General features: G+C 41.1%; 1 protein-coding gene across 4 annotated transcripts in view; it reads right to left on the bottom strand.

Moving 5' to 3' along the window:
• mark4b (MAP/microtubule affinity-regulating kinase 4b) overlaps positions 1 to 27,307 on the bottom strand; it is a 57,876-nt gene that overhangs the window by 28,578 nt on the left and 1,991 nt on the right. For all 4 annotated transcript variants that reach the window (XM_063906424.1, XM_063906423.1, XM_063906426.1 and 1 more), the window contains exons 2-3: positions 7,418 to 7,615; positions 5,547 to 5,600 (exon numbers count right to left, since the gene is read on the bottom strand). In XM_063906424.1, the coding sequence (XP_063762494.1) occupies positions 5,547 to 5,600; positions 7,418 to 7,615 (252 nt within the window). The remainder of the gene's footprint in view (positions 1 to 5,546; positions 5,601 to 7,417; positions 7,616 to 27,307) is intronic.

The raw sequence follows: 27,307 nt of genomic DNA, 5'->3' as shown, positions 1-27,307 counted from the left end.
ATCAACCTCATAATGAATGGATTACCTGTACAATAAGGTATTTGATGCAGGTACAACTGCAATTACAGGACCATACACTTTAAATAACCTATGAAATATGTTGCAGAGTCACACCTCTGTCACTGTGCAACATACACTATATAGACAAAAGTATTGGGACACTCTGGTATAGGGGGGTTGTTTTTGTGGGGTTTGCCTCGGCCCCTTAGTTCCAGTAAAGGGGACTCTTAATGCTTCATCTTACCAAGTCATTCTGGACTATTCTATGCTTCCAACTTTGTGGAAACAGTTTGGAGAAGACCCTGCAGCTGGGGGGGGGGGGGGGTTTAGGTATAATTTGTAGGTGTCCCAAAACTTTTGTCTATATAGTGTATGATGAGTCATTCTCTCTTGCCTTGGCTGGCATTTGGGTTAAGTAAGGACGCACATAAGCTGTACTGGGTGTTCTCTCACACACTTTTAAAAACACTAATAAAAGCCAACAGTCCCTACAGTACATCCCTGACTTTCTTTTCTTGAGAAAGTGTACAGGCGGTAGAGGGTACAGCTGTGATTACAGTAGAGTCACTACTGCTACACAACCCCCAGGGGGGGGAGTGCAGAGGGAAGTGGGACACAGATGTGGAGTAAAGAGAACAAAATAGAGAGTTGATAGAGAAAATAAAAAGGGTGGCAAGAAGAGAGGGAGCGATGGAGAGAAGTGGGCCATATAAAGCTACAATACAGAATATAAACTGAGGCAAAGAGAGAAGAAACATACAGGAGGATGAAAACTACAGGCACAAGGTTAAAGCTAAAAGAATGAGCTACTGTGTGCTTTCATTTCACCCAAACAGGAAATATATATTGAATACTAATGTTGTGGAAATTCAAAATCGAAATGATGTGCATTTACATTCAAAATACACAGACAAATTTAAATCAATCTGCCAATTAAAACAGAAGTCTTATTAATGATGGATAAACACACCTTAACGTTAGGTTATGATGCAGGTTAGCATGCTTTTCATCATTAGTTAGTGTTTATTAATAGAGAAAGGCGTTGGACTTTTTTTACATCCTATTTCAAAAAGTCCAGCCCTCAGTAAACTGTTACCCCAGAGATCCAACGTTTGATTGTAATAAGGTATGCATAAACATCTCAGCTCAATTTCTGCAAAAACACCCTTAACTTTCAAAGAGGACATATTCTGCTCATCTTCAGGTTCATTTCAGTATGTAGTCTCCCTGCTTTAATGCTCAAAAAGCTTTTTATTTTTCTCATACTGACTGTGCTGCAGCACCACTTTTCACCCTCTGTCTGAAACCAGAGCCCAGACTGCTCTGATTGGTCAACTGCATAGAGATGTCCTGCCTCCTATCCTATCACCTACAATGAGTTGGAGTGCTAGTCAATAGAAGCACGAGTGTTATACAGTGATGTCGTTTTGTCCAGAGAAAACTCCCTCTGGAGGGAACTGTGGGATGTCGACCTTTGCTGATCATGCGGACAAACCTATAGAACACTACAGGAGAGTGAAAACCCCAAAAAGCAGAATAGGGTCGCTTTAAGTGAAGGCATATCTTTTATTCAAGCTTTTATAAATCAACATTCAAAAATAAATTGGCAACAATTAAAATGACTTATTTAAATTACACAAGCAAAATTGCCAAAAATTACTGATCAAGATCTTATAAAACTTTTTTATTAAAACATATTTTTTCGTGTGCTTTGGTGTGGGCTATTTAAAGACGTCACCTGGGTAGGTCACTCAGACCTCACATTTTACATACCAAAAACATTAACATACAATTCACTAACTAAAAAGGCTGACAAGTGGGAATAGTCATTCATAATGTATGCACTAAATGATGAATTGAGTAATTGAATAAAAAAAAGCTGAATTGGCGTAGTTTTTGAAATGTTTTGGATGAGTAAGGGCATGAACAGAGAGAGAGAGCGGCGATGTGACAGAGAGACAAAGAGGCACAGTGTAGGACACCACACTGCCAGGTGACACGATCTACAATACTGCTGACAGGACAGGACAAAACTGCGCTATGCAGCACCGGACCACTACCACCCTGCTGCAGAACACACACACACACACACACACACACACACACACACACACACACACACACACACACACACACACACACACACACACACACACACACACACACACACACACACACACACACACACACACACACACACACACACACACACACACACACACACACACACACACACACACACACACACACACACACACACACACACACACACACACACAGAACCAGCCCTGTTAAAAGCAAGGTCTGAGCTTGAAGAGTTGAAGGGCACGTTCATGTTGTAATTGAGAAGCATGTCAAAGTAAAACAGGAAGCAAATGATGTTCGGAGAGGGAAAAAAAGGTGAATTCCAGTAACGGTGTTTAACACAAAAAGGTGTGTGTTCCCACAGCAGAACAACCAAATACACAGACAGCCTCCGTCACCCCAGCTTCACCTCTGTTAACAAGAGTCAATGGTTTATCAGGTGGAGATAACACTCAGAGTGTGACTTGTTGTGTTGTGGATTATAACTGCAAAATAGTTCATTATAAAAGAGGAAAAAGTCCCTAAAAAAGCATTCTTATCACCTTATTTAGGTGTTAATCCAGGTTACTTTTTCTTTAAAGCTGATATCCAGCCTTTGTCAATGACCCCTCTATTTGACATAATGTGCATCGGCAATATCTATCCCCTTCCCAAAGAATCCATACTATGTTGAAATATAACTGCCAAAACAAAAGGTTTAGATTTCACAGTAACGATTGGATCCCAGCTGTGTTTATTTTCTCACAAACAATTCAAAGGTTGCAAGATTTATCATGGTCCTCAAGACTTGTGTTTACTTTGCAGGTACTGGGGGTCGGAATAAAATTGAGAGCATTTGTATTTTCTTTTTACATTTTTTCGTTCACTGGTTTGTTACATTGCCCATTCCTAGGATGCACTCAGACTTCTTCCAGTGTCTAGTTGTGAGACCCTTTATCTTTTATATCTCCTTGAATAAAAGTAAGAAATAGTCTTAACAGGAGAAATGTGATGGTCATGCTGTTATCTGATGCCATTTCCCAGTTGAAACTGAATATCGGGACAGAAAATGTAACAGAGAGGAGAATGATACACTATTACCTATTAAAATGTGTAAAGTCCAACAATGGTTTCCTTTGAATTAAAATAAGAAGTGGAACCCACACCAAGAACTAAAAGGAACGCCATTGATCTATCAGAACAAGAGAAACTACTCTTATTTCTATCTTTGGTTACACAGTGTTTATATACTTTAGATGTTCTCTTAGGTTGACTTGTGTTATAATTACGGCCAGTATCTAGGGTATGTGGACCAACTATAGCACAAAACCAGACACCATCAATAACCGGCTACGTTATCAATAGTCCCAGCCCAGCCCGGACGGGTTAGCTAACCAGCTGAGAATCATCAATATGCTGTGTGATGCACGATCGAAGTGATGATGCAACGGAGGGTATTTATTGCACTGAAGGTGACGATAGAGAAGCTCATAATCAAACATGCCACAGTTCGGTTCACTTCTGAACAAAGAGGGACTTGTGTGAACTGTGAGAACACACACCACACACAAGGTTAACACTTCTCCTCTGCATGACCCTGAGCCACACAACAATGGACGCCTGGGGCAAAAGGTGGGAAAAACATACAGTACCAGTACATGGGATTAATAATTAGCCACCATTGTGATCACCAATAATTGTTTTTAGCCAAAAGCTAAAACATGCTAAACATCTACAGGTAACAGTTTCCTAAAAGTATTTCTTAAATGTTCTCTGTTTCACATCCTTGTCAAATTGACTGTTGAAATACATTACATTTGAAGGCCCCAAGAAAACATTTTAAAAATCTGACATTTATCTGACAAAACATGAATCGATCAATTTAGACAAAAAAGAATCAACAGATGAAGCAATAACAGCAATTAAAGTTGGCTGCAATCCTAGAAAACCCTGGTGGGAGTATTCTTTTTTAAATTATGAACACTCCTGCTTCAAGATAAAACTTATATCTGAACTAACATGGAAGTTCAACCCATGATGAATGCTGCTTAACATTAGAACAACTATGTGACACTTGTTCTGATAGCTCCCTCTCTGACAATCGGACTATAAACTCCAGTGAATGATGCAAGTTAGAATTCTCCCTCTATTAGACCTGCATTAGCAACATGAAAAGAAACCCCAATATGCTTATCTTCCACACCAACCCATCAATCCTGCATTATATCTAGAGGTAAACATCCCACTAACCATACCAGATGAGGACAAAATAGAAACTTTAACTGTTTGAAAACAGGATTCAGGCCTGAGGCTGTTTCTCACTCAATTTTGTTTCTTTAGATCACTCTCAATTAACACATGCATCACACACACCAGCAGCGGCGGCAGGCCCAGTTCAGATGGGAGGGGGTAATCTCATTAGAGCCAGGAGGGAACTCACCTAGACAAGCATACAGTGACGTACATGATCATTTAACCCAGTTAGAGGGCTCTGTGCACACATGATGGTTATGTCATACTGACACAAAGTAGCTCTAGCTTATTGAAATGTTTTTTTAAAAGAAATAAAATGACCCATAAAACTGGACAGGGAGGGAGTTTTTTTAACTTGGAAAGAGGCACCTACCCCGTGGTCACCTGTGCACAACCAAGTATCAACATTTAACCAACCCCCCCAGAACTAATGCACCGTTGCTCAGCTCCTGCAGCCCTTCTGTTGTTTTACGTTATTTCACATAACAACGCAAAAGTCAAAGTTCAAAATGACTGCTGCATGCAACAGCAATCTGAGGGCTATAACCCACGGCACAACAACATAAAGAGAAGCTACTGTCAGCAAATACACACACCCAGGATACAGACAGGTGATGCATTCACATACAGCTCCGGAAAAAACTAAGACACCACTCCACATGTTTCTCAAATCTTTATCTCTACATGTATGGCAGCCATTCCAGTGTCTGTTGAATTCCAACACAGAGAAAAATTGTCAGTAGTTTATAGAATACAATTTAAAAAAATGTTTAATTCAATACATACGTATAAATAATGAAACAAGAGAAATGATAATGCTGAAGTGGTCTCTTGTTTTTTCTGCAGCTGTATATCATGCATTCAATGGAGGTCAATTATTAACGCACTGCATTTATATAAAGCTTTTCTAATCCTTTTGACTATTTAAAGAACTTTTACAACTGAAGTCAGCATTCATTCACAGTAGTGACAGAGTCTGTGAGATGTCTCCTGCTCCTCAGGAGTGTGAAACATTCACACACACTATTGGCTCTGCCAACAGGAGCAATGTGTGTGTTCATTCTTGCCTAAGGACACACACACACACACACACACACACACACACACACACACACACACACACACACACACACACACACACACACACACACACACACACACACACACACACACACACACACACACACACACACACACACACACACACACACACACACACACACACATACCTTCTGCAGGCTGGTTGGGTTGAGTTGGGTTTTATCGATGATCTTTATTGCAACCTGTAAGGAAACGACAGAAAGGAAATTAAGACAATGTCAAAATATCAAAGATTCAAGAGTTCTCCATATTTCTAACCATATTTGTGTTGTTTCCGCAGAAAAAACCCTTACGTCATTTCAAAACTGCTCAGGGTTCATAGGGATTCACTTTCTCATTGGTAATTCATGAGCTGATATTTTCCTAAAGAATCTTTATGTCAAAGTAAAATCAGATAATACTGAAAGGTCTAATGAGGCTTTAAATGATTCATTGAAATTATGGATGATTATTATTGTATTAACTACTCATTCAATCATCTCCATTTGTATTTATTATGAACTCTTTTAGTCTAAAATCTGCATGAGGCTGATGAGCAGACTATGAACAATGCTCTCTGGACTCATAAATCATGCATTAAAATGTATATTATCTACAGTTCACAACATAAACAAGAGTAAACCAGCCTGCTGCAGTGCTGACCAATAGTTGGAAAGACAGTGTGTTACAGCCTGTAAAGAACACAAGAGATCAAATCCACTAAACAAACAAACAAGGCTTCATAAGAGGCTTAGAAACATGTGGTGACCCGCTCACAGACTGCGTCAAACACCACTATATGATCCTTCGCTTTATACAGTCGGAACACAAGAGCTTTCACATGATGCAGCCAGCGGCACACACACAGACACACACACACACACACACACACACACACACACACACACACACACACACAGCTTCACTGAGCCTTATGGAGACATTAACTCAACTAATGTAGGTCAGGCTTTTACAGAAGAAAGACTACAGTATATTTAAACACACACAAGGAAAACCTGGCTGTGTCACTTCTCAGACTTGGCTTGTGCTGAGGCAGGATGGTTTTGGCTGGCTGTAAGGGAACAGAAGGTGCTCTGAACTCTGTGGAAGAGTCCTTTAAAACTCCGTCTGTGTGCTGAGTCACAGGATACGGCTCTGTTCTGCTCCTAAACCCTGCTTGTTACCCGGAGTGCGCCTCCACTCTTTCCCTTCAGCCTCATCCTTCCCAGCATGCATGACTTCATTGTAACTTGCAGTGCAGTGATAAGTTTGGCACTATTCCAGCACTCCCATTTATTGCTACGGATCAAATTCCAAGACATTTACAGGAAATGCTCAGTAAAGATCTAGCTAGTATGATGGTATATGTTTTCTCATGAATGTATTAACTATTGCTGCGTGAACACAAAGAACACAAATAGTAACATTGAATTAAGCTGTTGACAATCAGGACTTAACGTAACATTTCTAGGGTTATGAACTGCCAGAGACTCTTTGACTTTATCCTATTGTCCTTCCCCTTCAGTGCTACAAGAGTTTAACCTTTCATATAATGATATCATTAACTCTAACTCAACAATGCAGCTTTGTATTTAGCCAGTACTTAGGCAGTGTTTGACTCACTTTTTAACTAGCCATTAAAACTGTATATATATAAATTACATTTTATTTTATACAATGCCTAACACACATTTGAAACAATCGCTCCTAGCCAGAGTTGAATCACAAACCTTAAACTTTTGCAGACAGAACCAGCTAGCAAGCTTGTTTACTTTATCAACCCGACCAAAACATGCTAATCATTTAAACATTATTTAACCGTTTAAACTACTTGGGAAGAAAGTAATGTTCTGCAAAGTCATTGAAGTCATTTGACAAGCGCTAGGAGGGTGTTCATATTGTTTTCTCAACATTAAAGAAAGATTTGTATCATTTTCCACAACTTTTCCATGACTAAAAAATTGGTCTTCCAGGTATTTCCAGATCCCTGGCAAGCTCTTCCCGGTTCTTTTTCACTCACCTCTCTGCCGGTCAGGATGTGTCGTGCCAGTTTGACCTTCGCGAAGTTGCCCTTGCCAATGGTTTTGAGCAGCCGGTAGTTTCCGATGTGCGGCTGCTCATCTGAGCACAAGGCGATGGAGTTACGATATCGAGCACCAAGTGAGCGGCTCGACCAACCGGTACCCTTCTCTGAGCGGCTGGCCGACAGGGAGGCATGCTGAAAGAGAGACAGAGGGACCGGTTAGCCACCAGCATAAATAAACAATGTGTCCGCCATTTGGAATAAAGAGTTTTGTTTTTAGATGGCCTTTCAGATAGATGTGTTCTGTTTCTACAAACTAAACTGCAATTGGTTTATAGAAAAAAGAGAAAAACCTGACACCCATTGGAGTGTCAGCATCCTGTTAAGAATGTACCAAGACTGATGTTACCAGATGATGCCACGTAACAACTGTCTTGGTATATTTTAAGAACCGGTATTGATAAGCATAACCGGAAATCAGAATTGAAAATGATCAAATCCAAACGATGCCCAACCCATGTCAGAATTGTAAGGAGATACCATTTTACTGACTGTAACTTTAAACGTGATGTATTATTAAAGCATTCACAACTGGCATCAGCAGTGGGTAACACATTTGAATGAATTGCTCTCCAGAGAGACCACCGAACATGTGAGGTCCCGTGGTCATGTGACTGCAGCATGGTACCACACACCATAAAGCCAGAGAAACCAGGCCACCTATGAATCTGATCTGACCCCCCAGTCTGCATTCCTCACATTCATGTGTGGCTTTGAGGTCAGCGGCGATGGACACGTGCTGCTGTGTCTGTACAGCACGAGGTGCCATCCACACACTGATCTGAAACACTCACATGACAAGCTCTAACTGCGAGTGGGATTTTTCTGTATTTTCTGACAATTAATAGCCCAAACAATCAATTAATTCAGGCACAATTTAGCAGATTGATCAAGAATAACAAATAAAATAAAGCAGTTTTTTTTCCCCTGCATCCATTCACTTCAAAGACAGACATCCTGACCCCCCCTGAACTCTTCAGGTCAACTGAAGTCTGAGGGCTTGAAGCATAAACATCAAAATCTAATCCCTCCATCTGCTCTTCTATAAGCAACGAGCGGAAACAAAGTAGCTTGAACTCTGTATCTGGAGATGATCTGACAGGAGGAACAGGGAAATAAGACGCACATCTTTCATCAGCTCCCATCAATCATCACTGCCATGGAAACAAGCACTAACACTTCACATCAAGTGTGAATGAAGTGTGTGTGTGTGACATTTTTTACTTTCTTATTTGCTGACTTAAGTTTAGGCTCACTTTGCCAGATTGTAAATTAAGGGTTTTAATGATGATAAATGATTTGATACTGGGACTTACTGAGAGAGAAAGGGAAAATATAGAGCCAAGAGATACTGTGTGACTCATGAAAAGCCTTTAGCACAATGACTCTGAACTTCCACACTGTGAGAACTACACACACTCTCTCACACACATACAGATCAGTCAGATAAAACCACATCACCTTGAAATGCACTCAATGTGGGGTAAACACAGTGGCGAGATCACTCGGTGTAACCACTCTCCAGGACACGGCTCAGACCTTTAATAACTAGAACTGCAATTAAACATACTGTATACTAACACTAAAACTACAGGGCAATGTCAAACATTAAGGTTTATATTTCTACAAAACTCGTTTTCATTTTTCTTCAGTTGCTTGGTATAACAGTAGAAATGTTTCAAGATAAACTTATCATGAGGGTTTCTTTCTTTAATAAAAAATAATTATCCCATCACGACTTACAGCACGCTGCCTAAAATGATCCCCGGGTTTAACCATTTTCGTTCCTTATGAGTCAAAATAAGACTTGCAGAAAAGAGAAATATTAAGCTTTGTATTAAAGCAATTTCATTTCCACAGAGGAGTAGAAAGGGAAAAGTGTTTATCCTAAAAAAGTGTATAAAGTCTGAGGTAATTACATGGATTATTTTTGTGCAGAATATGAACTGTGATAAATTGAACACATCATGAATCAATAAACTGGAAATCTCCTTTAACGTTCATGATATCATCTCTCTCTCAGATATATGAAGTTAATTTTGTGTAAGGAACACGGTACATTCTGAACTTGAGAACAGAAAAGTGAAACTCTTAAAAACTCAGGAGCAGAGCTAGGAGTAACTCCGGAGCATCGTATGTGGTTGTAATGATCACAGAGTTAATATCAAGGCATTTATAGCTCTTCAGCCACCCAGCAGAATATTTAGCTTTTCCTAATTTATTCCACCACGTTCATTTTCACCTCCTTTTCGCCCTTCCCCCCTTCTCCTTTCGCCCCTGGCTCGTCCCATCCCCCAGACAAATCAATCTGCCTCCCTTCCCCCTGTTCTCCTCTCAGGGCCCAGACCCGCCCTGTCTTTTGTCTCATGCTGCTATCTTCATTTTCAGCAACCTCACATCAATTTCAGCTCCGTGCCGCCCTCCGTCACCCATCTCCCCTCCCCCCGGCCCATATACGCCTTTCAAGGAGTGCAGTCCATCGATTCGCCCACTCCTTCTGATTACCATGCACTTTCTTTCAGGAAGAGGCCGCCTGTGTGTGTGTGTGTGTGTGTGTGTGTGTGTGTGTGTGTGTGTGTGTGTGTGTGTGTGTGTGTGTGTGTGTGTGTGTGTGTGTGTGTGTGTGTGTGTGTGTGTGTGTGTGTGTGTGTGTGCGTGTGTGTGTGTGTGAGGTGTGATGGGGACTGGGGCCAGCAGAGGTATTTGGGAAGGGGGTGAGGGGAGGAAGGCCCTCCACATTATTATGTATGTAGAGACATTCGGTATGGAAGATGGAGGTAGAGCTGGTGGGTGCTCTGGTGTGTGTGTTTTTTGCACATTCAGCAAACAAGCTGTACCGTGTCCTTCACACTGAATTTATTTGGGACGATTTCCCAACTCCTTCAGCCCCCTTTTAAACATGTTCAGATAAACCTGATTGCGGTAAAAATGTAAATTCTAATCATTGTTGATTCGAAAAACTATCTCTGTGGCTGCACCGTCAGTCGTCTATGCTTCTAGGTTCACTTCAGGTGAGTTTTATAATAATAAATCCATTGCATACATCCAGTTTTGGTAAATCCATTTACATAAACTCGCTATGCAACTCTGTCCTAAAGCTAACTGCTTGACAAACTGCTCAACGGGCATTTCATTCCTTTAAATCTTGCTTGAGAAATGACAGCCTGGCGTCCTCTCAACAACATGTGAATGTGTTTGTTGTGGCTTGTATGTAAAAAAAAAAGAAGAAGACATCGACCTTAGCTTTATCATCGTCTCATCACATCTTTAACAAGGCTACACGGTTTGTAACAACATCACAACACCACAAACCCCCCTTTTCATCATGTGTCAACTTCAGCTAGAAGGAAGCATCCCAAAACAACACAAGAGATTCTTCAACCTGTTAAATCATTCTTAGAAACAACACGTTACAAAGACAAACAGATCCAACCAAGGTTGTCTTTCAAACTTTAACTGCCCACAGATCATAAACACAGATATAAGCTGTATGTTATTTCCACAATAATCAGGTGCCTGTTCATTAGCCACTCCTCGCTAAAGCTAATGCAGATGAATCCTCAACACTGCAACATATCCTTCCGTCATGAAGGTTATAGTGTTCGATTATTGGTGGAAATTGTTTCAGAAAAATGTTGACTTATTTTGGAGGCTGCAGTTTGTTGAATTACATTGCCTTACGTTGCATTCACATGGTAAGTGATCTGCTGTTTGCTCACTGCGAGGTTGGGCGCAGAGCCTTGCAGTGAAACTCGCCAGTAAAGTTTTGTTTCTATGGTTACGTGCCCTGCTAGCTTGCCTCCTACATACATCTGATTGATGTGTCGAAAGGTCAGCGTTAACCAGGTCAAAGTTGAAATAATTTGAACTGCAAGGGTAGTGCTTCCACCTAGCCATAGAAACACAACGCCAATGCAGAGCACATATGTCGCTAATCAGGAGAATGAAGCTTAATAGTGAGAAGTGTTGGAAATCATTAAGTCTGGATGGATGGATGGATGGATAGATAGATCTTAGAATAGAATTACTTTATTGATCCCAATTTGGGAATCTTTTTCATTGCAGCAGCATAAAAAACAGCAATGTAATTACCATAAAATAAAATAGCATAGCATTTCAAAAGAAAGTGAAAAATACACAGAAACTAAATATAAAGCAGAATATAATATGTACAATGAGTGTGAAGGTGTGGAATATTAAATAGAATAAATATTCTCTACTCTCATTAACTTAAAAAATATTCCACTAACATGCAAATAAACCATTTCTGATGAGATTAGATGATAAAATGTCTGCAAGTGTGAGCAACAAATAAAATCGAACCTGCTGATATTAAACCCACAAGATAAAGACAGGAAGGACTGCTCACAGAAAGCCTGCCAGGTCGGCATATAGCTGACCACCTCGCTGAGAAAATGAATGAAGCTGTAGAGCAATGGGGACTTGAAGACCAAGTTATTGCATGCGTTCATGACAACGCGGCCAATATTGTTGCTGCCAACAGTCCCACCACAGTGAACTGGATTTCTGTTGCCTGCTTTGCACACACACTCCAGGTGGCCATAAATGATGGATTTGCACTGTATCTATATCGGGTAATATTAGCGGCTAGTAAACTTGTAAGCCACTTCAATCACAGCACTGCAGCAACCAATGCACTGCGAAAGAAACAGGAGCAAATGGGCCTCGCAACTCACCGGCTTATCCAGTCGTGTAAAACACGGTGGAACTCTGTGTGCGAGATGTTTGATCGGCTGGTGGAGCAGCGGTGGGCTGTTGCTGCTGTGCTGTCGGACCGAACGGTGACCAAGCTTCAAGATGCCAGGATCCTGGAGTTGAAGGATGAGTACTGGCAGATCATGGAGGACACACAGCCTGTGCTGATAGCACTTAAATGTGCCTCCACGGTTATGTCCGCAGAAAAAGACGTCTCCATCGCGAACACTTATCCCGTCACCTTCAGCCTCATCAATATCCACCTCATGCGCAGTGAAGAAGACGGGCCCAGACTCATCGAGTTCAAAGCAAAAGTGCCTCTTCCCTCATCAAGCGAATGAATGTAAGCTAAACTTTTTTATCTTACTTTAAATGATTTCCATAATAAATAGCCAATTGGAGTAGGCCTAATTACATGCATGCATACTTGCCTCTTATCTGCGTTGTGTTGCCTATTTAGATACAGCATGTTTTCTTATTGATTTCCCCCATCATTTACAGGTTCAGTCTGATGAGTTTGTGTCATCCGCCCCCATGATCTCATCAATGCTGGACCCTCGTCACAAGCACCTGGGCTTTCTCACACCAACACAGAAAATGGCTGCTAATGTGAAACTGGTTGAACTGGGAGAGGCAGTGGAGATCGGTAGGGCGGCTATCCCAGTGGTTGGGGGAGACGAGGAGCCTGTGTTGTCTGACACGGACGAGGGGCGCGCAAACACTGGAGTCACGGCCTCCCAGTCCCAGGTCTCTGCTATGACAGAACTCCTTGGGGAGCACTATACCACTCGATGCGAGACTGGCATCGAAGGAGCAGAGCTTCATAACTTTCTGAGGGAGGCTCCCCCACCCCTGGATTACAATCTTACAGACTCGTGGAAAGTGAATGGAATAAGGTTCCCCAGGCTTGCCAAGTTAGCACGGAGGTACCTGTGCATCACGGCGACGCCAGTCCCCTCAGAGCAGGTGTCCTCATGGCTGCACTGACGGTCACCAGGCTGCGCTCGCGTCTGACCCCAGAGCATGTTAACGTGCTTATCTTTCTCAACAAAAATCAGTAGACTGGTGCTGAAGTTGTATGGGAGTTACTGGTTATTTTTATGAAGCTTTGTTAATTAGCCTAATTCATTGTTAGGTTGGCTAATCTCTCTCTCACCCTCTTTCTCGACTCAGGTGCCTTTTTGGATAGTTTTGAGTTACATTTGGCAAAACCTGTCAGACTAAAAGTATTACATATTTTTGGTTAAGTTATTGTTTAACATCATTGTTTTTATATCATTATTATTATGGGGGAAAACGAGGGTCAGTTGTGTTCATGAGCACCGGCTTCTAGCTGCAAGCTCCGCTGCTTAAGAGCACAGCAGCGCATATTTTCAAGTTCAAACATTGAACGGATCCGGTTGAACTGCCACAACAGTTGTCCATCTTGTAATAATTCTCTCAATGAGGAAAAAACGCTGTGTTCTTTGTATGTTCATTGCATTTTTAATATAGCCTATAACTACAAAAATATTAATGATTAATCGAAAATCGATCGTTAATTCTCCCGACGATCGATAAAGACAATTTAATCGAATGCCCATCCCTAAATGAGTACGGTCTTTACGTCATGAGATATACCGAGTACAAAAGCATTACAGTAAAAATATGGGATGGAATGCATGAATGCATGTTTGGCATTCCCTCAGCTGTGTACAGAACAGCAGCTCTTATCTCTGTGCTGATCTGTGTGGGTGTGCGGCTGGATTAAAGTGCATGTGAATGGAAATTAAAATAAGTTTGTGATATGTTAGGAATGTGCCCATTTTGACCAAATGCCATTCTGCTCTGCATCTTTTGTTCTTCAAAGTTGTGACTTCATAAACTGAAAATAATACATTTGACAGTTTGAAAAAAAACAAAAGCCCCCCCAGTGCCTAGTTGTTGGTTCTTTTCATGCTGCTTCTCTGCGATAGGGGAGCATTCGGAGGCCAAAGTAATACGTCACAGTCCTGTTTCTCCTTTTCTTAGTTTTTAATGCTTATTCTGCAACTCCCCTCATAAATATCTATATATAATATAAATATATGCAAATGTGATTATCTGTTTCTTCTCTGCTCTCTTATCTTGGTTTTATATGAATATATGAGGGGGGGGGGGGCAGCGAAGGGAGACGCAGACATTTGCAACGTCAAGCCTCGCAGCGAGACAAACACAAACATGTTTCAGACAATGGACCCCGCCCTGAGGGAGGCGCCCGGCTGCCGGGGTGTACAGTAGTGGGGAGTTATTGCGTGTATTGAGTAAAGACAGGATGTGTGACGTTGGTATGGCGCAACCTTGAGCCAACCTCCATGCTAACACACCCACATACACACACTGACCCACAGTGCCAGTCCAGTTTCCTCTCTGAAGCAGCTGCGGCTCTCGGCCTTGTGGCCTCAGACTGGTGTGTCCTCACACACCTCGTCTATCACACAGCGCAGGAGACACACCGTCTCCTCAACACAACAAAGAGATGTTGTGATTTCCTGAATCTCAAAAACAAAAAGGAACCGCCCTGTAGAATGTGGTTCATATTATCTAACCATGGTATCAGGGGATTACATTTATTACCATGTCCCAAGAGCAGGGCATATTCAAAAGTCATTTACATTTTATAATGTAATTATTGGAAGTTGCTGGATGAAATGCTGTGTAATGTAATGTTGAAACTAATCGAGATAACAGAAAAAGAAAAGGCATTAACTGGAGAGTTTACTCCATTGGGGCTACGGGTTATTTAGGGCTGAATATCAGGATAACAGTGTTTAAGGGTGCTTTGAGGAATCATCAACTTTTATCAGCCTGTTTGAGCTCTAATATATCAATGGTCTTTATTAAAATGACCATTAGATGATGCATCTATTCTGAATTGATCTGCAATAACAGTGTGTGTAATGGCTCATTCAATCACAGCATCCACAGTTTAAATATGACAACCTCCCCCCCCCCCTCTTTTTTTTAGCTTCTAAACTTCAACTATATTGAATAGAGCAAAAACAAAGCTGACAATTGGCTTTGTCAACCCACACACCATCCTTTCTCTCCCTGCTGAAGCCAACTCCCTATCCCTGCATGAACTCCTCACATGTCAGTCATCCATCAGGAGTCTGTGTCAAAAGCAGCAGGATGTTGCATGAACCTAACCCGCGTCACTTCCTGTCTTAGAGATAGAGATGTCACGGCAATGACACCCTGAGTGTCACATGTTGCGCTGCAACACTCGGCAAGCGTTTCCTGGCAGCCCCGCGAGGAAGAAGGAGCTGCCAGAGAGCGTCGGTGACAGACAGGCTGTCAGATTCTCTTGAGACCGGCTACTTCAGCTGCTGAGGCCTGGTGGGTTCCAAAACGTTCCTGTGATCTGGAAGTATTATTTGACATACGAGATGCTATGAGAATGAAAGGATGAAAGTTATCAGTGGTGTGAATTCATTTTTAAAGCAAAAAAGAAAATCTATCGTACTTAGGGAGAAACTCAATGAAAGTCGATGAAAGATATTTAATACAATGATTCTGCAATAAATCACGAGAACCCAAAAGGTCACAAACACAAATTGTATTCCGCCTGAGGGAATTTGTGGAGGTCTGAGATAGAGAGGTTTGACCACAAAAAACTACCTCACAGCATTCTTTCTTTACATACTGTATATTATTTGAATATTTATTTCTGGCTCTTCACAAATTCAAATTACAAATCCAGAGAACCTAATCAAACATGTTAGCACTGACACGATAACTGTCTCACTGTCCCCACCATCAGCTTTTTTCAGGACCTTTTATCACAGGAAGTTATCATTTGCAGAGGATATTATTTCATGACTCATGTTTTAGCACAGAAGGTGAAGAGTGGCAGGACTGTGGGCCAGAAAACACGATTTAAAAGAAAGATGGATTGAAGTGTATTTTTTTTTTAATGTAAAATAACAAATGAAAAAAAAAATGCTAATAATTTTGACTCTCTTTTGGAGAGAGTGCCATTGACATACTGCTGCGGCCAGCAAAATTGAAGGGTTTCACAGTGTGAGAAATGAGCCTTCATATGCGCCTTTTAAACAATGTTAATTGTTAATAAATCAACAACACATCCCTAATGTTCCCTAATTTTCCTACTGATGTTGCTTCTGTTTTCAATTAAAGATAGTATGGACAACTAAAGCAATGCACCAGCCGACACATTCTTCAGCTGCAGTCGGACTCATTTAGATTCCACAGATAACCATTAGAGTCAGACCCTCTGGATGTCAGGCTCCTTTCACTGACATGGACTCTGCATTTTCCCAGGGCAGGCTCTTGTGTTTTACCTGCCCAATACCAATAGAAACGGCTAAAACTTTTCAGAAATGTCACTCAGAGGAGCTTCACTGGATTCCCTCATTTCACCGGCGGGTTTTGCATTTCTGAATAGTTTTCACAGTTTTGGAATGGGTTGCTAGAGCCCTCAGGTAAGGAAACGTTGTCCAATGCCAGAAAAAAATGTAGTCCATGTAAAAACATGAAAATCATCAGTCAGTTTTTAGATGAACAGCTCTGGAAAAAAAAAGTGACCACTCCAAATGTATGGCAGCCATTCAGTGTCTGTTGGATTCCAACACACAGAAATGTTGTCAGTAGTTTATCTTTTTTTTTTTTTTAATCATTTAACTAAAACTTATACATAGTAAACCAGAGATAATGCTGCAATGGTCTGTTCATTTTTTCCAGAGCTGTATCATGGAGACACTTTCCTCAATAAGGCTTTATGCATCATGAAAAAATGCCTTTGTTCGAGGTTGTAATGCTAATTATTTAACCTCCTTTTTTAAAATTAACTTCAATTACTTTACTTTTCATGTATTAATAGTCATTTGCAATAAGATGTAGGCATAATATGGCAACAAAATGTTTTCTTTGTTGGGTCTATCGACCAAAAGTGTGATTTTCTTAATTCCTGCCCTCTGACATGGTGAGTTACTTATAATAACTGCCAACATGAGTCAGGACAATCAAAGCTGAGCACACTATCCTAATGTACCGGATACTGTAGGTTAAAGATGGCCTCCCTTATCCAGAGTCTGACACAATCTGGCTCCAGCATTAAAAGTAGAACTTGATTCCTCAGTATGGACAGTGCCGACACACACACACACACACACACACACACACACACACACACACACACACACACACACACACACACACACACACACACACACACACACACACACACACACACACACACACACACACACACACACACACACACACACACACACACACACACACACACACACACACACTCTTTGTTTGTCTCTGGAGATCTGCCACATTACTCAGCATATCATTCACTGAGGGATCATCAGAGCAGGCTGAGCGCGGGTCAGATTTATTCAGCTTGGCTCCACGGCAGCGGATAAAGCGCTGAGTCACTCCTTGGCTAGACACGGCTTTTTCTCTCTGTAAAGTACTGCTGTCACTGCATGCACCTAGTTACCATTTCAAACGTCTCCAAAACTGCGAGGTTTTCTTCTCCAAATCTGCACACAACTATAAATTAGATGTAGGAAAATGACCGTAATTATCATAGTTTTGGCATGTATTTGTACCGGTTATGATAACTGAATATCTGCATGATGAGATCGAGGCAACATTCCTAAAATAAAGACTGATGGAATAAGAAACATGCAGTGAGATGAACAGACAAGTCGTGGACAAGCCCAAAGTTAAGCCTATTTATCCAGCACTTTCTTTGCAGATTAAAAACAAAGTGAGCGCACCCATGATTTCCGTACTGATGCGTCACAGGGACCGTGTACACCCAAACCATACAGCATAGAGGCACAGCTGCACAAGAAAGTCTCTCCCTAAAATGTGACCAGTTGAAGAGTTTTTTCACCTTATAACCAACCAATTGTGTACTTTGAAACTTTAATTTAGCTTAAAAAATGCAGAGATTTCTCAACACAACTGAATCAGACAACCGGTAGCCACTGATAAAATGCAAATGAGAAGTAGTGCTCGCTTTAACACGTTTACTTCATTTTATGGCTCACTTTGCCTAATACCTGGATAAAAAAACTGTTTCCAGAAACTTGACACACATTCATTCCACATTGTAGTAAGCTTTTTTTCTCCATCACCTTCCCACCTCTGCCCTTCCTAACTTTCACCCAGCTTTCAGTCTGTCACTGTCCAGTCTGCAACTAGAAAGTCAGGCCTCAACAAGCTTTTTTTTCTTAAACAGACCTGCTTGTTAATATCATCTCAAATGAAGTGTAATGGCTGGTTTGGCTTCATAGATTAGGAAAGATAGTCTGACTAAGTGGTTGATATTTTACTTCAAAAACTAGTATTTTAAAAAGCTCTCCTGTTGGTTTGAGACTAAAATGTAAAAGGTCAACAAAGACTGTTGTCCAGGAAGTGTTGGCTTAAGATTTCTGTGTCAAAGGCTACTGCAAGAGGAAGTCATGACACCGCAGGCGACAGCACCTACAACCTACTACCATCTCTGCCCTTACACATTTGAAAGGCAAACATGTCTGCTCAACCCCAAAGCACAACTCAAACAGGAAGTGCTAGAGTTGTGAGAGTGAGCAGGCCACCGTCTCTGCTAACAGCTAACAGCTATTACAGGACTTTGTTTTGTTGCAGAGCCTCTGTCTGAATCTAATGGAGAGAAGCCGTGACAGCTGTCTCTAATAAGACATTTCCTCTGGTTAACAAGAACATTACCACAATCACACAGATCTCATGATACTGTCTTTATCATAGAGCTGAACAACATGCAACATGAAGTACACCACAAAGGACGCCGCAAAAAACTGATGAGACATGTACATGTACAGTGGGGCAAAAAAGTATTTAGTCAGCCACCAATTGTGCAAGTTCTCCCATTTAAAAAGATGAGAGAGGCCTGTAATTTTTATCATAGGTACACTTCAACTATGAGAGACAGAATGAGAAAAGAAAATCCAGGAAATCACATTGTAGGATTTTTAAAGAATTAATTGGTAAATTCCTCAGTAAAATAAGTATTTGGTCACCTACAAACAAGCAAGATTTCTGGCTCTCACAGACCTGTAACTTCTTCTTTAAGAGGCTCCTCTGTCCTCCACTCGTTACCTGTATTAATGGCACCTTTTTGAACTCGTTATCAGTATAAAAGACACCTGTCCACAACCTCAAACAGTCATACTCCAAACTCCACTATGGCCAAGACCAAAGAGCTGTCAAAGGAGACCAGAGACAAAATTGTAGACCTGCACCAGGCTGGGAAAACTGAATCTGCAATAGGTAAGCAGCTTGGTGTGAAGAAATCACCTGTGGGAGCAATTATTAGAAAATGGAAGACATACAAGACCCCAGCTAATCTCCCTCGATCTGGGGCTCCACGCAAGATCTCACCCCGTGGGGTCAAAATGATCACAAGTACAGTGAGCAAAAATCCCAGAACCACACGGGGGGACCTAGTGAATGACCTGCAGAGAGCTGGGACCAAAGTAACAGAGGCTACCATCAGTAACACACTACGCCGCCAGGGACTTAAATCCTGCAGTTCCAGACGTGTCCCCCCGCTTAAGCCAGTACATGTCCAGGCCTGTCTGAAATTTGCTAGAGGGCATTTGGATGATCCAGAAGAGGATTGGGAGAATGTCATATGGTCAGATGAAACCAAAATAGAAGTTTTTGGTAAAAACTCAACTTGTCGTGTTTGGAGGAGAAAGAATGCAGAGTTGCATCCAAAGAACACCATACCTACTGTGAAGCATGGGGGTGGAAACATCATGCTTTGGGGCTGTTTTTCTGCAAAGGGACCAGGACGACTGATCCGTGTAAAGGAAAGAATGAATAGGGCCATGTATCGTGAGATTTTGAGTGAAAACCTCCTTCCATCAGCAAGGGCACTGAAGATGAAGCGTGGCTGGGTCTTTCAGCATGACAATGATCCCAAACACACCGCCAGGGCAACGAAGGAGTGGCTTCGTAAGAAGCATCTCAAGGTCCTGGAGTGGCCTAGCCAGTCTCCAGATCTCAACCCCATAGAAAATCTTTGGAGGGAGTTGAAAGTCCGTGTTGCCCAGCGACAGCCCCAAAACATCACTGCTTTAGAGGAGATCTGCATGGAGGAATGGGCCAAAATACCAGCAACAGTGTGTGGAAACCTTGTGAAGACTTACAGAAAACGTTTGACCTCTGTCATTGCCAACAAAGGGTATATAACAAAGTATTGAGATGAACTTTTGTTATTGACCAAATACTTATTTTCCACAATAATCTGAAAATAAATTCATTAAAAATCCTACAATGTGATTTCCTGGATTTTTTTTCTCCCATTTTGTCTCTCATAGTTGAGGTACACCTATGATAAAAATTACAGGCCTCTCTCATCTTTTTAAATGGGAGAACTTGCACAATTGGTGGCTGACTAAATACTTTTTTGCCCCACTGTATGTTGTTACTTCACTCTACTATTGATGTGATAGGAATGAAAAACAAGTAGGTTGCATAATGGAAAAACAAGTGTTGCCGAAACATGAGTCCCTAAAATGATGTAGACAAAACCCAGAGGAGCTGTGAGTCAAAACAGAATGTTTAAATCTTTCAGACCTAACAGACATTACTGAAAAGAGCAGCTCACTGCCTGGAGAATACACAGTGAGCGGGTTGATGAAGTCTGGTGTAAACTGGAGGAAACAAACTTCCGAGGGAGAAATAAGTAATTTACTAGAAAATAGCAACGGAAATTAGAGACGCAGAGATTCTAAAACTAAAACGGGCCGAAATCGTCAAACAAGTTTTAAAGTAAGAGAGTTTTTTTATGACCAATCAACAAGCTGGCTCTTTGGCAGCAGTGTAATTTCATAACCAACTTCCCCAAGCCCCCAGGAAGAGTGTCGGGCATTAAAGCCCATTTTCGTTACAGTGGTACTACAACTACTGTGTCAGTGAAGTCATTGGGCCAAAAAATACCATTATCAATCGACTTACATTGGGAAAGAGAGGTCTTAAAATGCTCTAAAAGCTGAATTATTTACACTTTAATTTATTTTACGTAGCTGTGGCTGGCAGAACAGAGGCATGGCATAAGCGAAACTCATGTGCTCATACTATAGGGGTCCAGAATCAGAATCAAAATACCTTTATTCGTCCCACAGAGGGGAAATTTTCATTAGTTACAGCAAAAAAAGAGCCAAATACAGCTTGATATCACACCCAAGATACAAAAATCTATACAAAATTACTCAATTTTACATAATTGAAGGACAGCACAATGTCCAGACCTGATTCTGGATATTTCCATGAGAAAAACGGCTGACACAGCCATTAAAATGAAGGTTTTAAATCAATGAAAATATGGAGCTGTAGACCTGACAAGATACTGTTTGCCTCTTTAGTGTGAACGGGAAGCGCAGACATTGTATCTGCATGGGTAAACGGCAGCAGCTGAGGCCTGAGGACGGTAGCCGACACCTGAGAGCACGACAGCAGCCGAGCCCCGTTACACAAGCAGCACAACGGAGTGACTGTGCTCCCACTGCGAGCCTCGGAGTGTCCTTTCTGCTCAGCCGGCTCCTTTCTGAAATTGTGTGTATCTGTGCAATTATGTGTTTGTCTGCAGGGGTCTGTGTTAGTTTGTCTAGTGTGTAGTGTGTGTGTGTGTGTGTGTGAACAGTGTCGTTCTTCACACGGTAGCCCGATCTCCAGAAAACGCCACCTGTTCAGCACCATGGCTGACTAACATCTTAACTAGAATTTCATAATAGCTGGCGGGAAATGATTTGTACCGTACATTTGTGTCAAATGGCAATACACTTAAACTAACCAACACACATTACAAAGACAAGATGTTATGCAAACACACTCATAGATGTGTACAAGGGACACATTATGCAAAATAAGAGGGCAGAATTTAATAATTAAGCTGAATAAAAACAATTTTGAGATTAATGTAAATGCCCTCTGATGCAGAGCCAGCAATGTGTTGAATACTATTTGGTATAAATACAGAACTAGGAAGTTGATCAGAGTGCACAAGTTTTTAAAACGTGCCCCATACAGAAACTCAAACTTTCTCTACACACTGGGTGATGGAAAACCGTTTGGGAAAGTGTAATGCTCAAACGCGACACAGAGATAAGGTAAGATGGGATTCAGTCGAGTAAGACTAAGCAGGGAACCTAAAACTTACATTTCTCTTATAAACCTGCCGCTGCTGTGCTATTAACCAAGCCTTTCACAGGAAGGTCTGCTAAATCTCTTAAGCTCTTTTCCCAGCACTGCCCTGCTTTACATCCACACTTTCATATTTTCCCACTGACAAGTATCAACGGGGCTACTCGGAGAAAAAGCGACTGGGTCATGGGCATGGGTAGTCGGTGTTGAGAAGGTATTTGAATCATCTTTCCAGGGATTCAGGTTGGAAGTGAACTTTGCAACTCTCTGCTATTCGGGCTACCTGTAACTACCTGCCCCCATAAGTCGACTAACCGTTAGTCGGCAGAAAATATTCGTCGACAAATTTTTCATTAGCCGATTAGTCCAAAAAAAAAAAAGGTCCATCTGCGCACTGCATGTGCTATGACGCGTCAGCCGGAAACCCCCTCAGACTTCATTCAGAGCTGTGCCTGGTCCTGAAGTTAATTTGGTCGGATATCCAAAGTGTGCGATCCTTCTGAGCGAGTAAAGGACGAGCCCCAAAAGGTGACATGCAAACTCCACTGAAAAAAAAGGTGCCTCCGTATCCACGCCATCATTACAAAACACGGAGCTTTATTATCCCCGACAACGTGTGTTCCTTTGTCAGATTGAGGAAAACAGCAGCAGTGAGTCAGGCAGTACCCTAGCTGTGTATGAACATATATAAACCTGTAATATGTAATCATTCTGAGCTCACGAAACGATCAATTCAAGCTTTCATTTCAGGACCAGGGCGCAATGTGGGGAGGGATTTTTACCGACGCGCATATTTGTCGCTGTATCCATTTCCTGTGTAGTATTTATTGTGTTGTTATATTAAGATATGAACGATAGAAAATATAACTCAATGCTCAATGTGTGTGCTCGCTGCTTGTTCACACACACACATTACGAATCCTTACCGGAGCTTCTGCTGTTTGTACCGCTGGGTGGACCGCTGCGTCCGTGCGGTGCGTTGTGACTCTCATGCGCTTTCTACATCTACATTATATTATATTTCAACGGTTAATTATTACAGTTTTATTTCATATTTCATGTGAAGCACAACGTAACGTGCTTTTATAATAAGGTTCTTCATCAGCCTTTGAAACTGAAACCGTTTTGGGAGAAGAAAACAAATAATTGATTATGATTATTATTTTTTATAAATCATATGTCATATACGTGAGATGATTAGTCGACTAATCGCCTGAATTTACGACTAGAAAAATGTTAAGTTGAGGGCAGACCTACTCGCAACACAGGACAGTTGGCATCGTGGCTCATTCAGGGTATCTAACACACACCTGTCTCCTGTTATACCGATCACACATGGTTCAGTTGGCCTCAGCAAGCTATATGATTAAAACCCTGGAGCTGTTTATCACCGTTGTGTATTTCTCTGTGAAACCAGTGCCGCTGTATCAGAGGTGAGCGCCAGATTTGGGGTAACAAGTCACGACAGCGAGCTCATGAATCTTTCACTTGTCCAAGGAACAGAAAAGCCCCTGATCTGCCCCACAGTGCCACACAAGTACATGATGTCGTTATTTTTCTGAAAACACACAGCTGAACATGTGCAAACACGCACTCAACCACCTACATGACCTTCTTTTCTCTCTACCTCTCTCACACTGATACAAGTTCAAAGCTAGCCCTAAGCAAAACTATTTTTCTATTCCCAGTGTGCATAAACAATAAGTACAGACATACTGTGTTCAACCTCTAAGACCCCTGACTATATTTACAGCTCTGAACCCCCCTAGGCTTTACCAGCTCATTTTTCACTCTTACCTAAAAGGATGCTATTGCAATGATAGAACTTTAAGTTAGCGACTAAAAGTCCTCTTAAATTAAACTTATTTTCCACGTTTCTCTAATCTTGGAAGCACTTGAACCTCGGAAATACACAACACAAATACAACAAGACAGACACACTGGTATTTCACTTCATCTTTGGAAACATCAGACTGAGAAAAGAACATAACAACTAAAGATTAAATGCAAACACGTGCAGCTCTATAACAGATGCAGGTTCAGCAGGTTAGATAGAATAAAGTAACAGTAATGCCGACACGTTCCCAAGAAGAAGATCTTAAGTTGATTAATGTCAGTATTTGGCTACAACAACACACAAACATGAGTGAAATAATTGTAAGACAAACAGTTGTCAGAGGTCATACGGGAAATATAACGGATATGAAAGATATCAACAATGCCCATGGAAGAACAAAATATGTGTTGCAAGTACAGCGATTTCATTTGGACACAATCAATGGCACTAAAGTTGATAATGTAGATTTGTACTTCATGTATATGATTCCATGTACAACAAGTTATGTAGCTGGGTTGAGGTTTACTTGTTAAAAATGGATACTGTTTAAAACAAATGTTTTTCTTATTTTAATATCCTGCTTCATATTTTGTTTTTGTTTATATTTTCTGTAAATATTTTGTCCCAAAGGTATATTTTTTACTTTCTTTTTAAATGCTATTTTATTTTAATTACATTGCCTTGTTTTTATGCTGCTGCTGTAAACAATGTTCCCAAATTGGGATCAGTAAAGTAATCCATCCAGCCATCCAGCCATCCAGCCATCCAGCCATCCAGCCATCCATCCATCCATCCATCGTCTCAGTTATATAAGCCTTGTTTGAACATGACATCCCTGATTTTGCCAGTGAATTCTAGACTAGTACTGGCACCAGGTGATAAGTTAAAATGTAACCAATAGGAAAGATGATCCCATCATTAAAGGTACAATAGGAACAACAGCTATTGGCTTCTGATGATGATGATGATGATGATGATGATGATGATGATGATGATGATGATGATGAACCAACGGTAACTTTTTGATACATGTTAATGCGATTGAACTCTGTCTTAAACTGTTGTTAAATGTAACAGAGGGGATACATTAATAACTCAAAAGTTACAGGGCTTAAAGTGCTGCCTGGACCAGAAGGTGCATCTTGCATTGGCTCTAGTTTGCTGTGACTGGTTAACCAGGACTTGATGGAGTCAGGAGTAAAGGGAGGGACACTAGGAAGAGAAGTGAAGTGACAGGAGAGAGGCTGAACAACAGAAGAGAGGACTTGGAGGGAACAGAGAGTACGAACATGCAGAGTGTGTGTCCGGGTGTGAAAGCTCTGGCTGTCAGTTTGCTACTGTATGATGGATTTACAGCGTGGTGATAGTGTTCTCAGAAGATGACAAAGCAACAGGAGGATAAATATCTCGTTGGAGTTGTGTGTCAGTGTTTATGATGGTCTTAGTTCTGCAGGAGGTTATGAAATAACTACATTCACTTTCTGTGTTACATGCAAAACACATGAGTATATGCTATGAGACATACGTCCCAAAAAAATTCTGTGCCGTTAACAGCACTTTTATTTTGTCTCTCTGGTCAAATCTATGAGTGTTTATCAGTATTATACACTAAAACATGCAAAAAGTCAGGAATTTAACCTCAAACTAAAAACAAATGAACCAAAATGTTTTCTTGTTTGTTCAATTTTTGAAAGAAGTGTTTAAAATAGTCAGCTTTTATTGAAAACCCACGTGTTAAAGGACTCGGAATGATTGAAACAAGAGTTTGTGAATGGACGTTTTAATTATTTTTATTTGCCAATAAGCGCAGTGCCCTATATCTTCACTTGATCAAGAGCTTTTTGCTTTTCTTCAAGAGTTCAAGGTAACATGTAGTGATTAATTGATATACAAATGGTCATTGTTTGGGTGAATCACTACTTTAAACTAGCATTTACTTGAAGTGCCAGAAATCAGGATGGTTCAGAGAAAATGTAGGTGTAGAAAAGTCGACTGAAAAATACTGGGCACGACTTTAAATGTGAAAGTAAATGACTGTGCATATGTGTGTTTGATGAAATGGACAAGAGTGGGTAAGGAAGGGATAATATGTATGACCCCTTGTTGCCATGGTGAGGTTGCTAACAAGAGTGGCTTGTGACAGAGGCTCACAGGCACAACAAAAAGTATTCTTGACCAGTTTGACTACAATGCACTATAATAAAAGGAGCAACTTAATACGACCAGTTCTGTGAAGAGAAAAACCTCAAACTACTAATGTCACAACAGCGGTAGCTCTGATGTAGTAGCTACAGAGGAGAGCAAAAAGGAGAAAACAGGAGGATTATTCCAGTCATTTAGCAGCATAAGAAGAGTTCTGTTTCACACAAGAACATTACTCAATCCTGAGCAAACTTTTGACAGCATCAAGCATTTAAGGAGGCACAATTATTGCTATACTGCTCTGAAAAAACGGTTGCATCACTCCTGCAGTTACAGGAGAAGAGAGCCATCCCACATTAACCACTAAACACCACAGGCTGAAAAAACCTGCTCATCATTTGAAAATATATTGTAAGATTTTAAGTGACTAGAAAGTAAAGTTCCTATTGTCATGACCGTCTTAAATTTTATGGGGAAAATGGCTCAGTATAAATGCAGCATCATGGTGGAGTCCTACATTTGGGTGTGGTCTGACATAAACTTTCCAAACCACCGACAATGTGTTCATATAAAAAGATCATAATACCTCCTGGTTTCTGCCATCTCTATGAGGGTTACTAGGTACTAGATGCAGGCTAGAAGCAATAAACACCTGACTGTTAGTGAGTCAGGAGCACGGTGAAAATCACATGACAGGTTAGTGAAGAAAGGTGGCAGCGTCTCTCCCATGGGCTCAAAATCACAGTAAATGCTTAATCTTTGCATATGGTTTCCATTAAAGCCTGCAGCCAGGACAGGAAGTGATAGTCAATGTATGGCAGTCTTTCGCTTTGATTGTCCCACCCACATTATGCTGTACATCCAAAGTACTTGTGTGGTAAAAAAGGTTAATGTGGAAAGCAGCTAGCTGTGAATCAGCACTACTGATGGAAGTCATTGATGACACATAAGACACCGGAACC

Source organism: Eleginops maclovinus, chromosome 18 (assembly GCF_036324505.1).
Source record: "Eleginops maclovinus isolate JMC-PN-2008 ecotype Puerto Natales chromosome 18, JC_Emac_rtc_rv5, whole genome shotgun sequence".
NCBI lineage: Eukaryota > Metazoa > Chordata > Actinopteri > Perciformes > Eleginopidae > Eleginops > Eleginops maclovinus.
The sequence above is the reverse complement of the archived record's forward strand: the minus strand, read 5'-3'. Positions and strand labels throughout refer to the sequence as shown.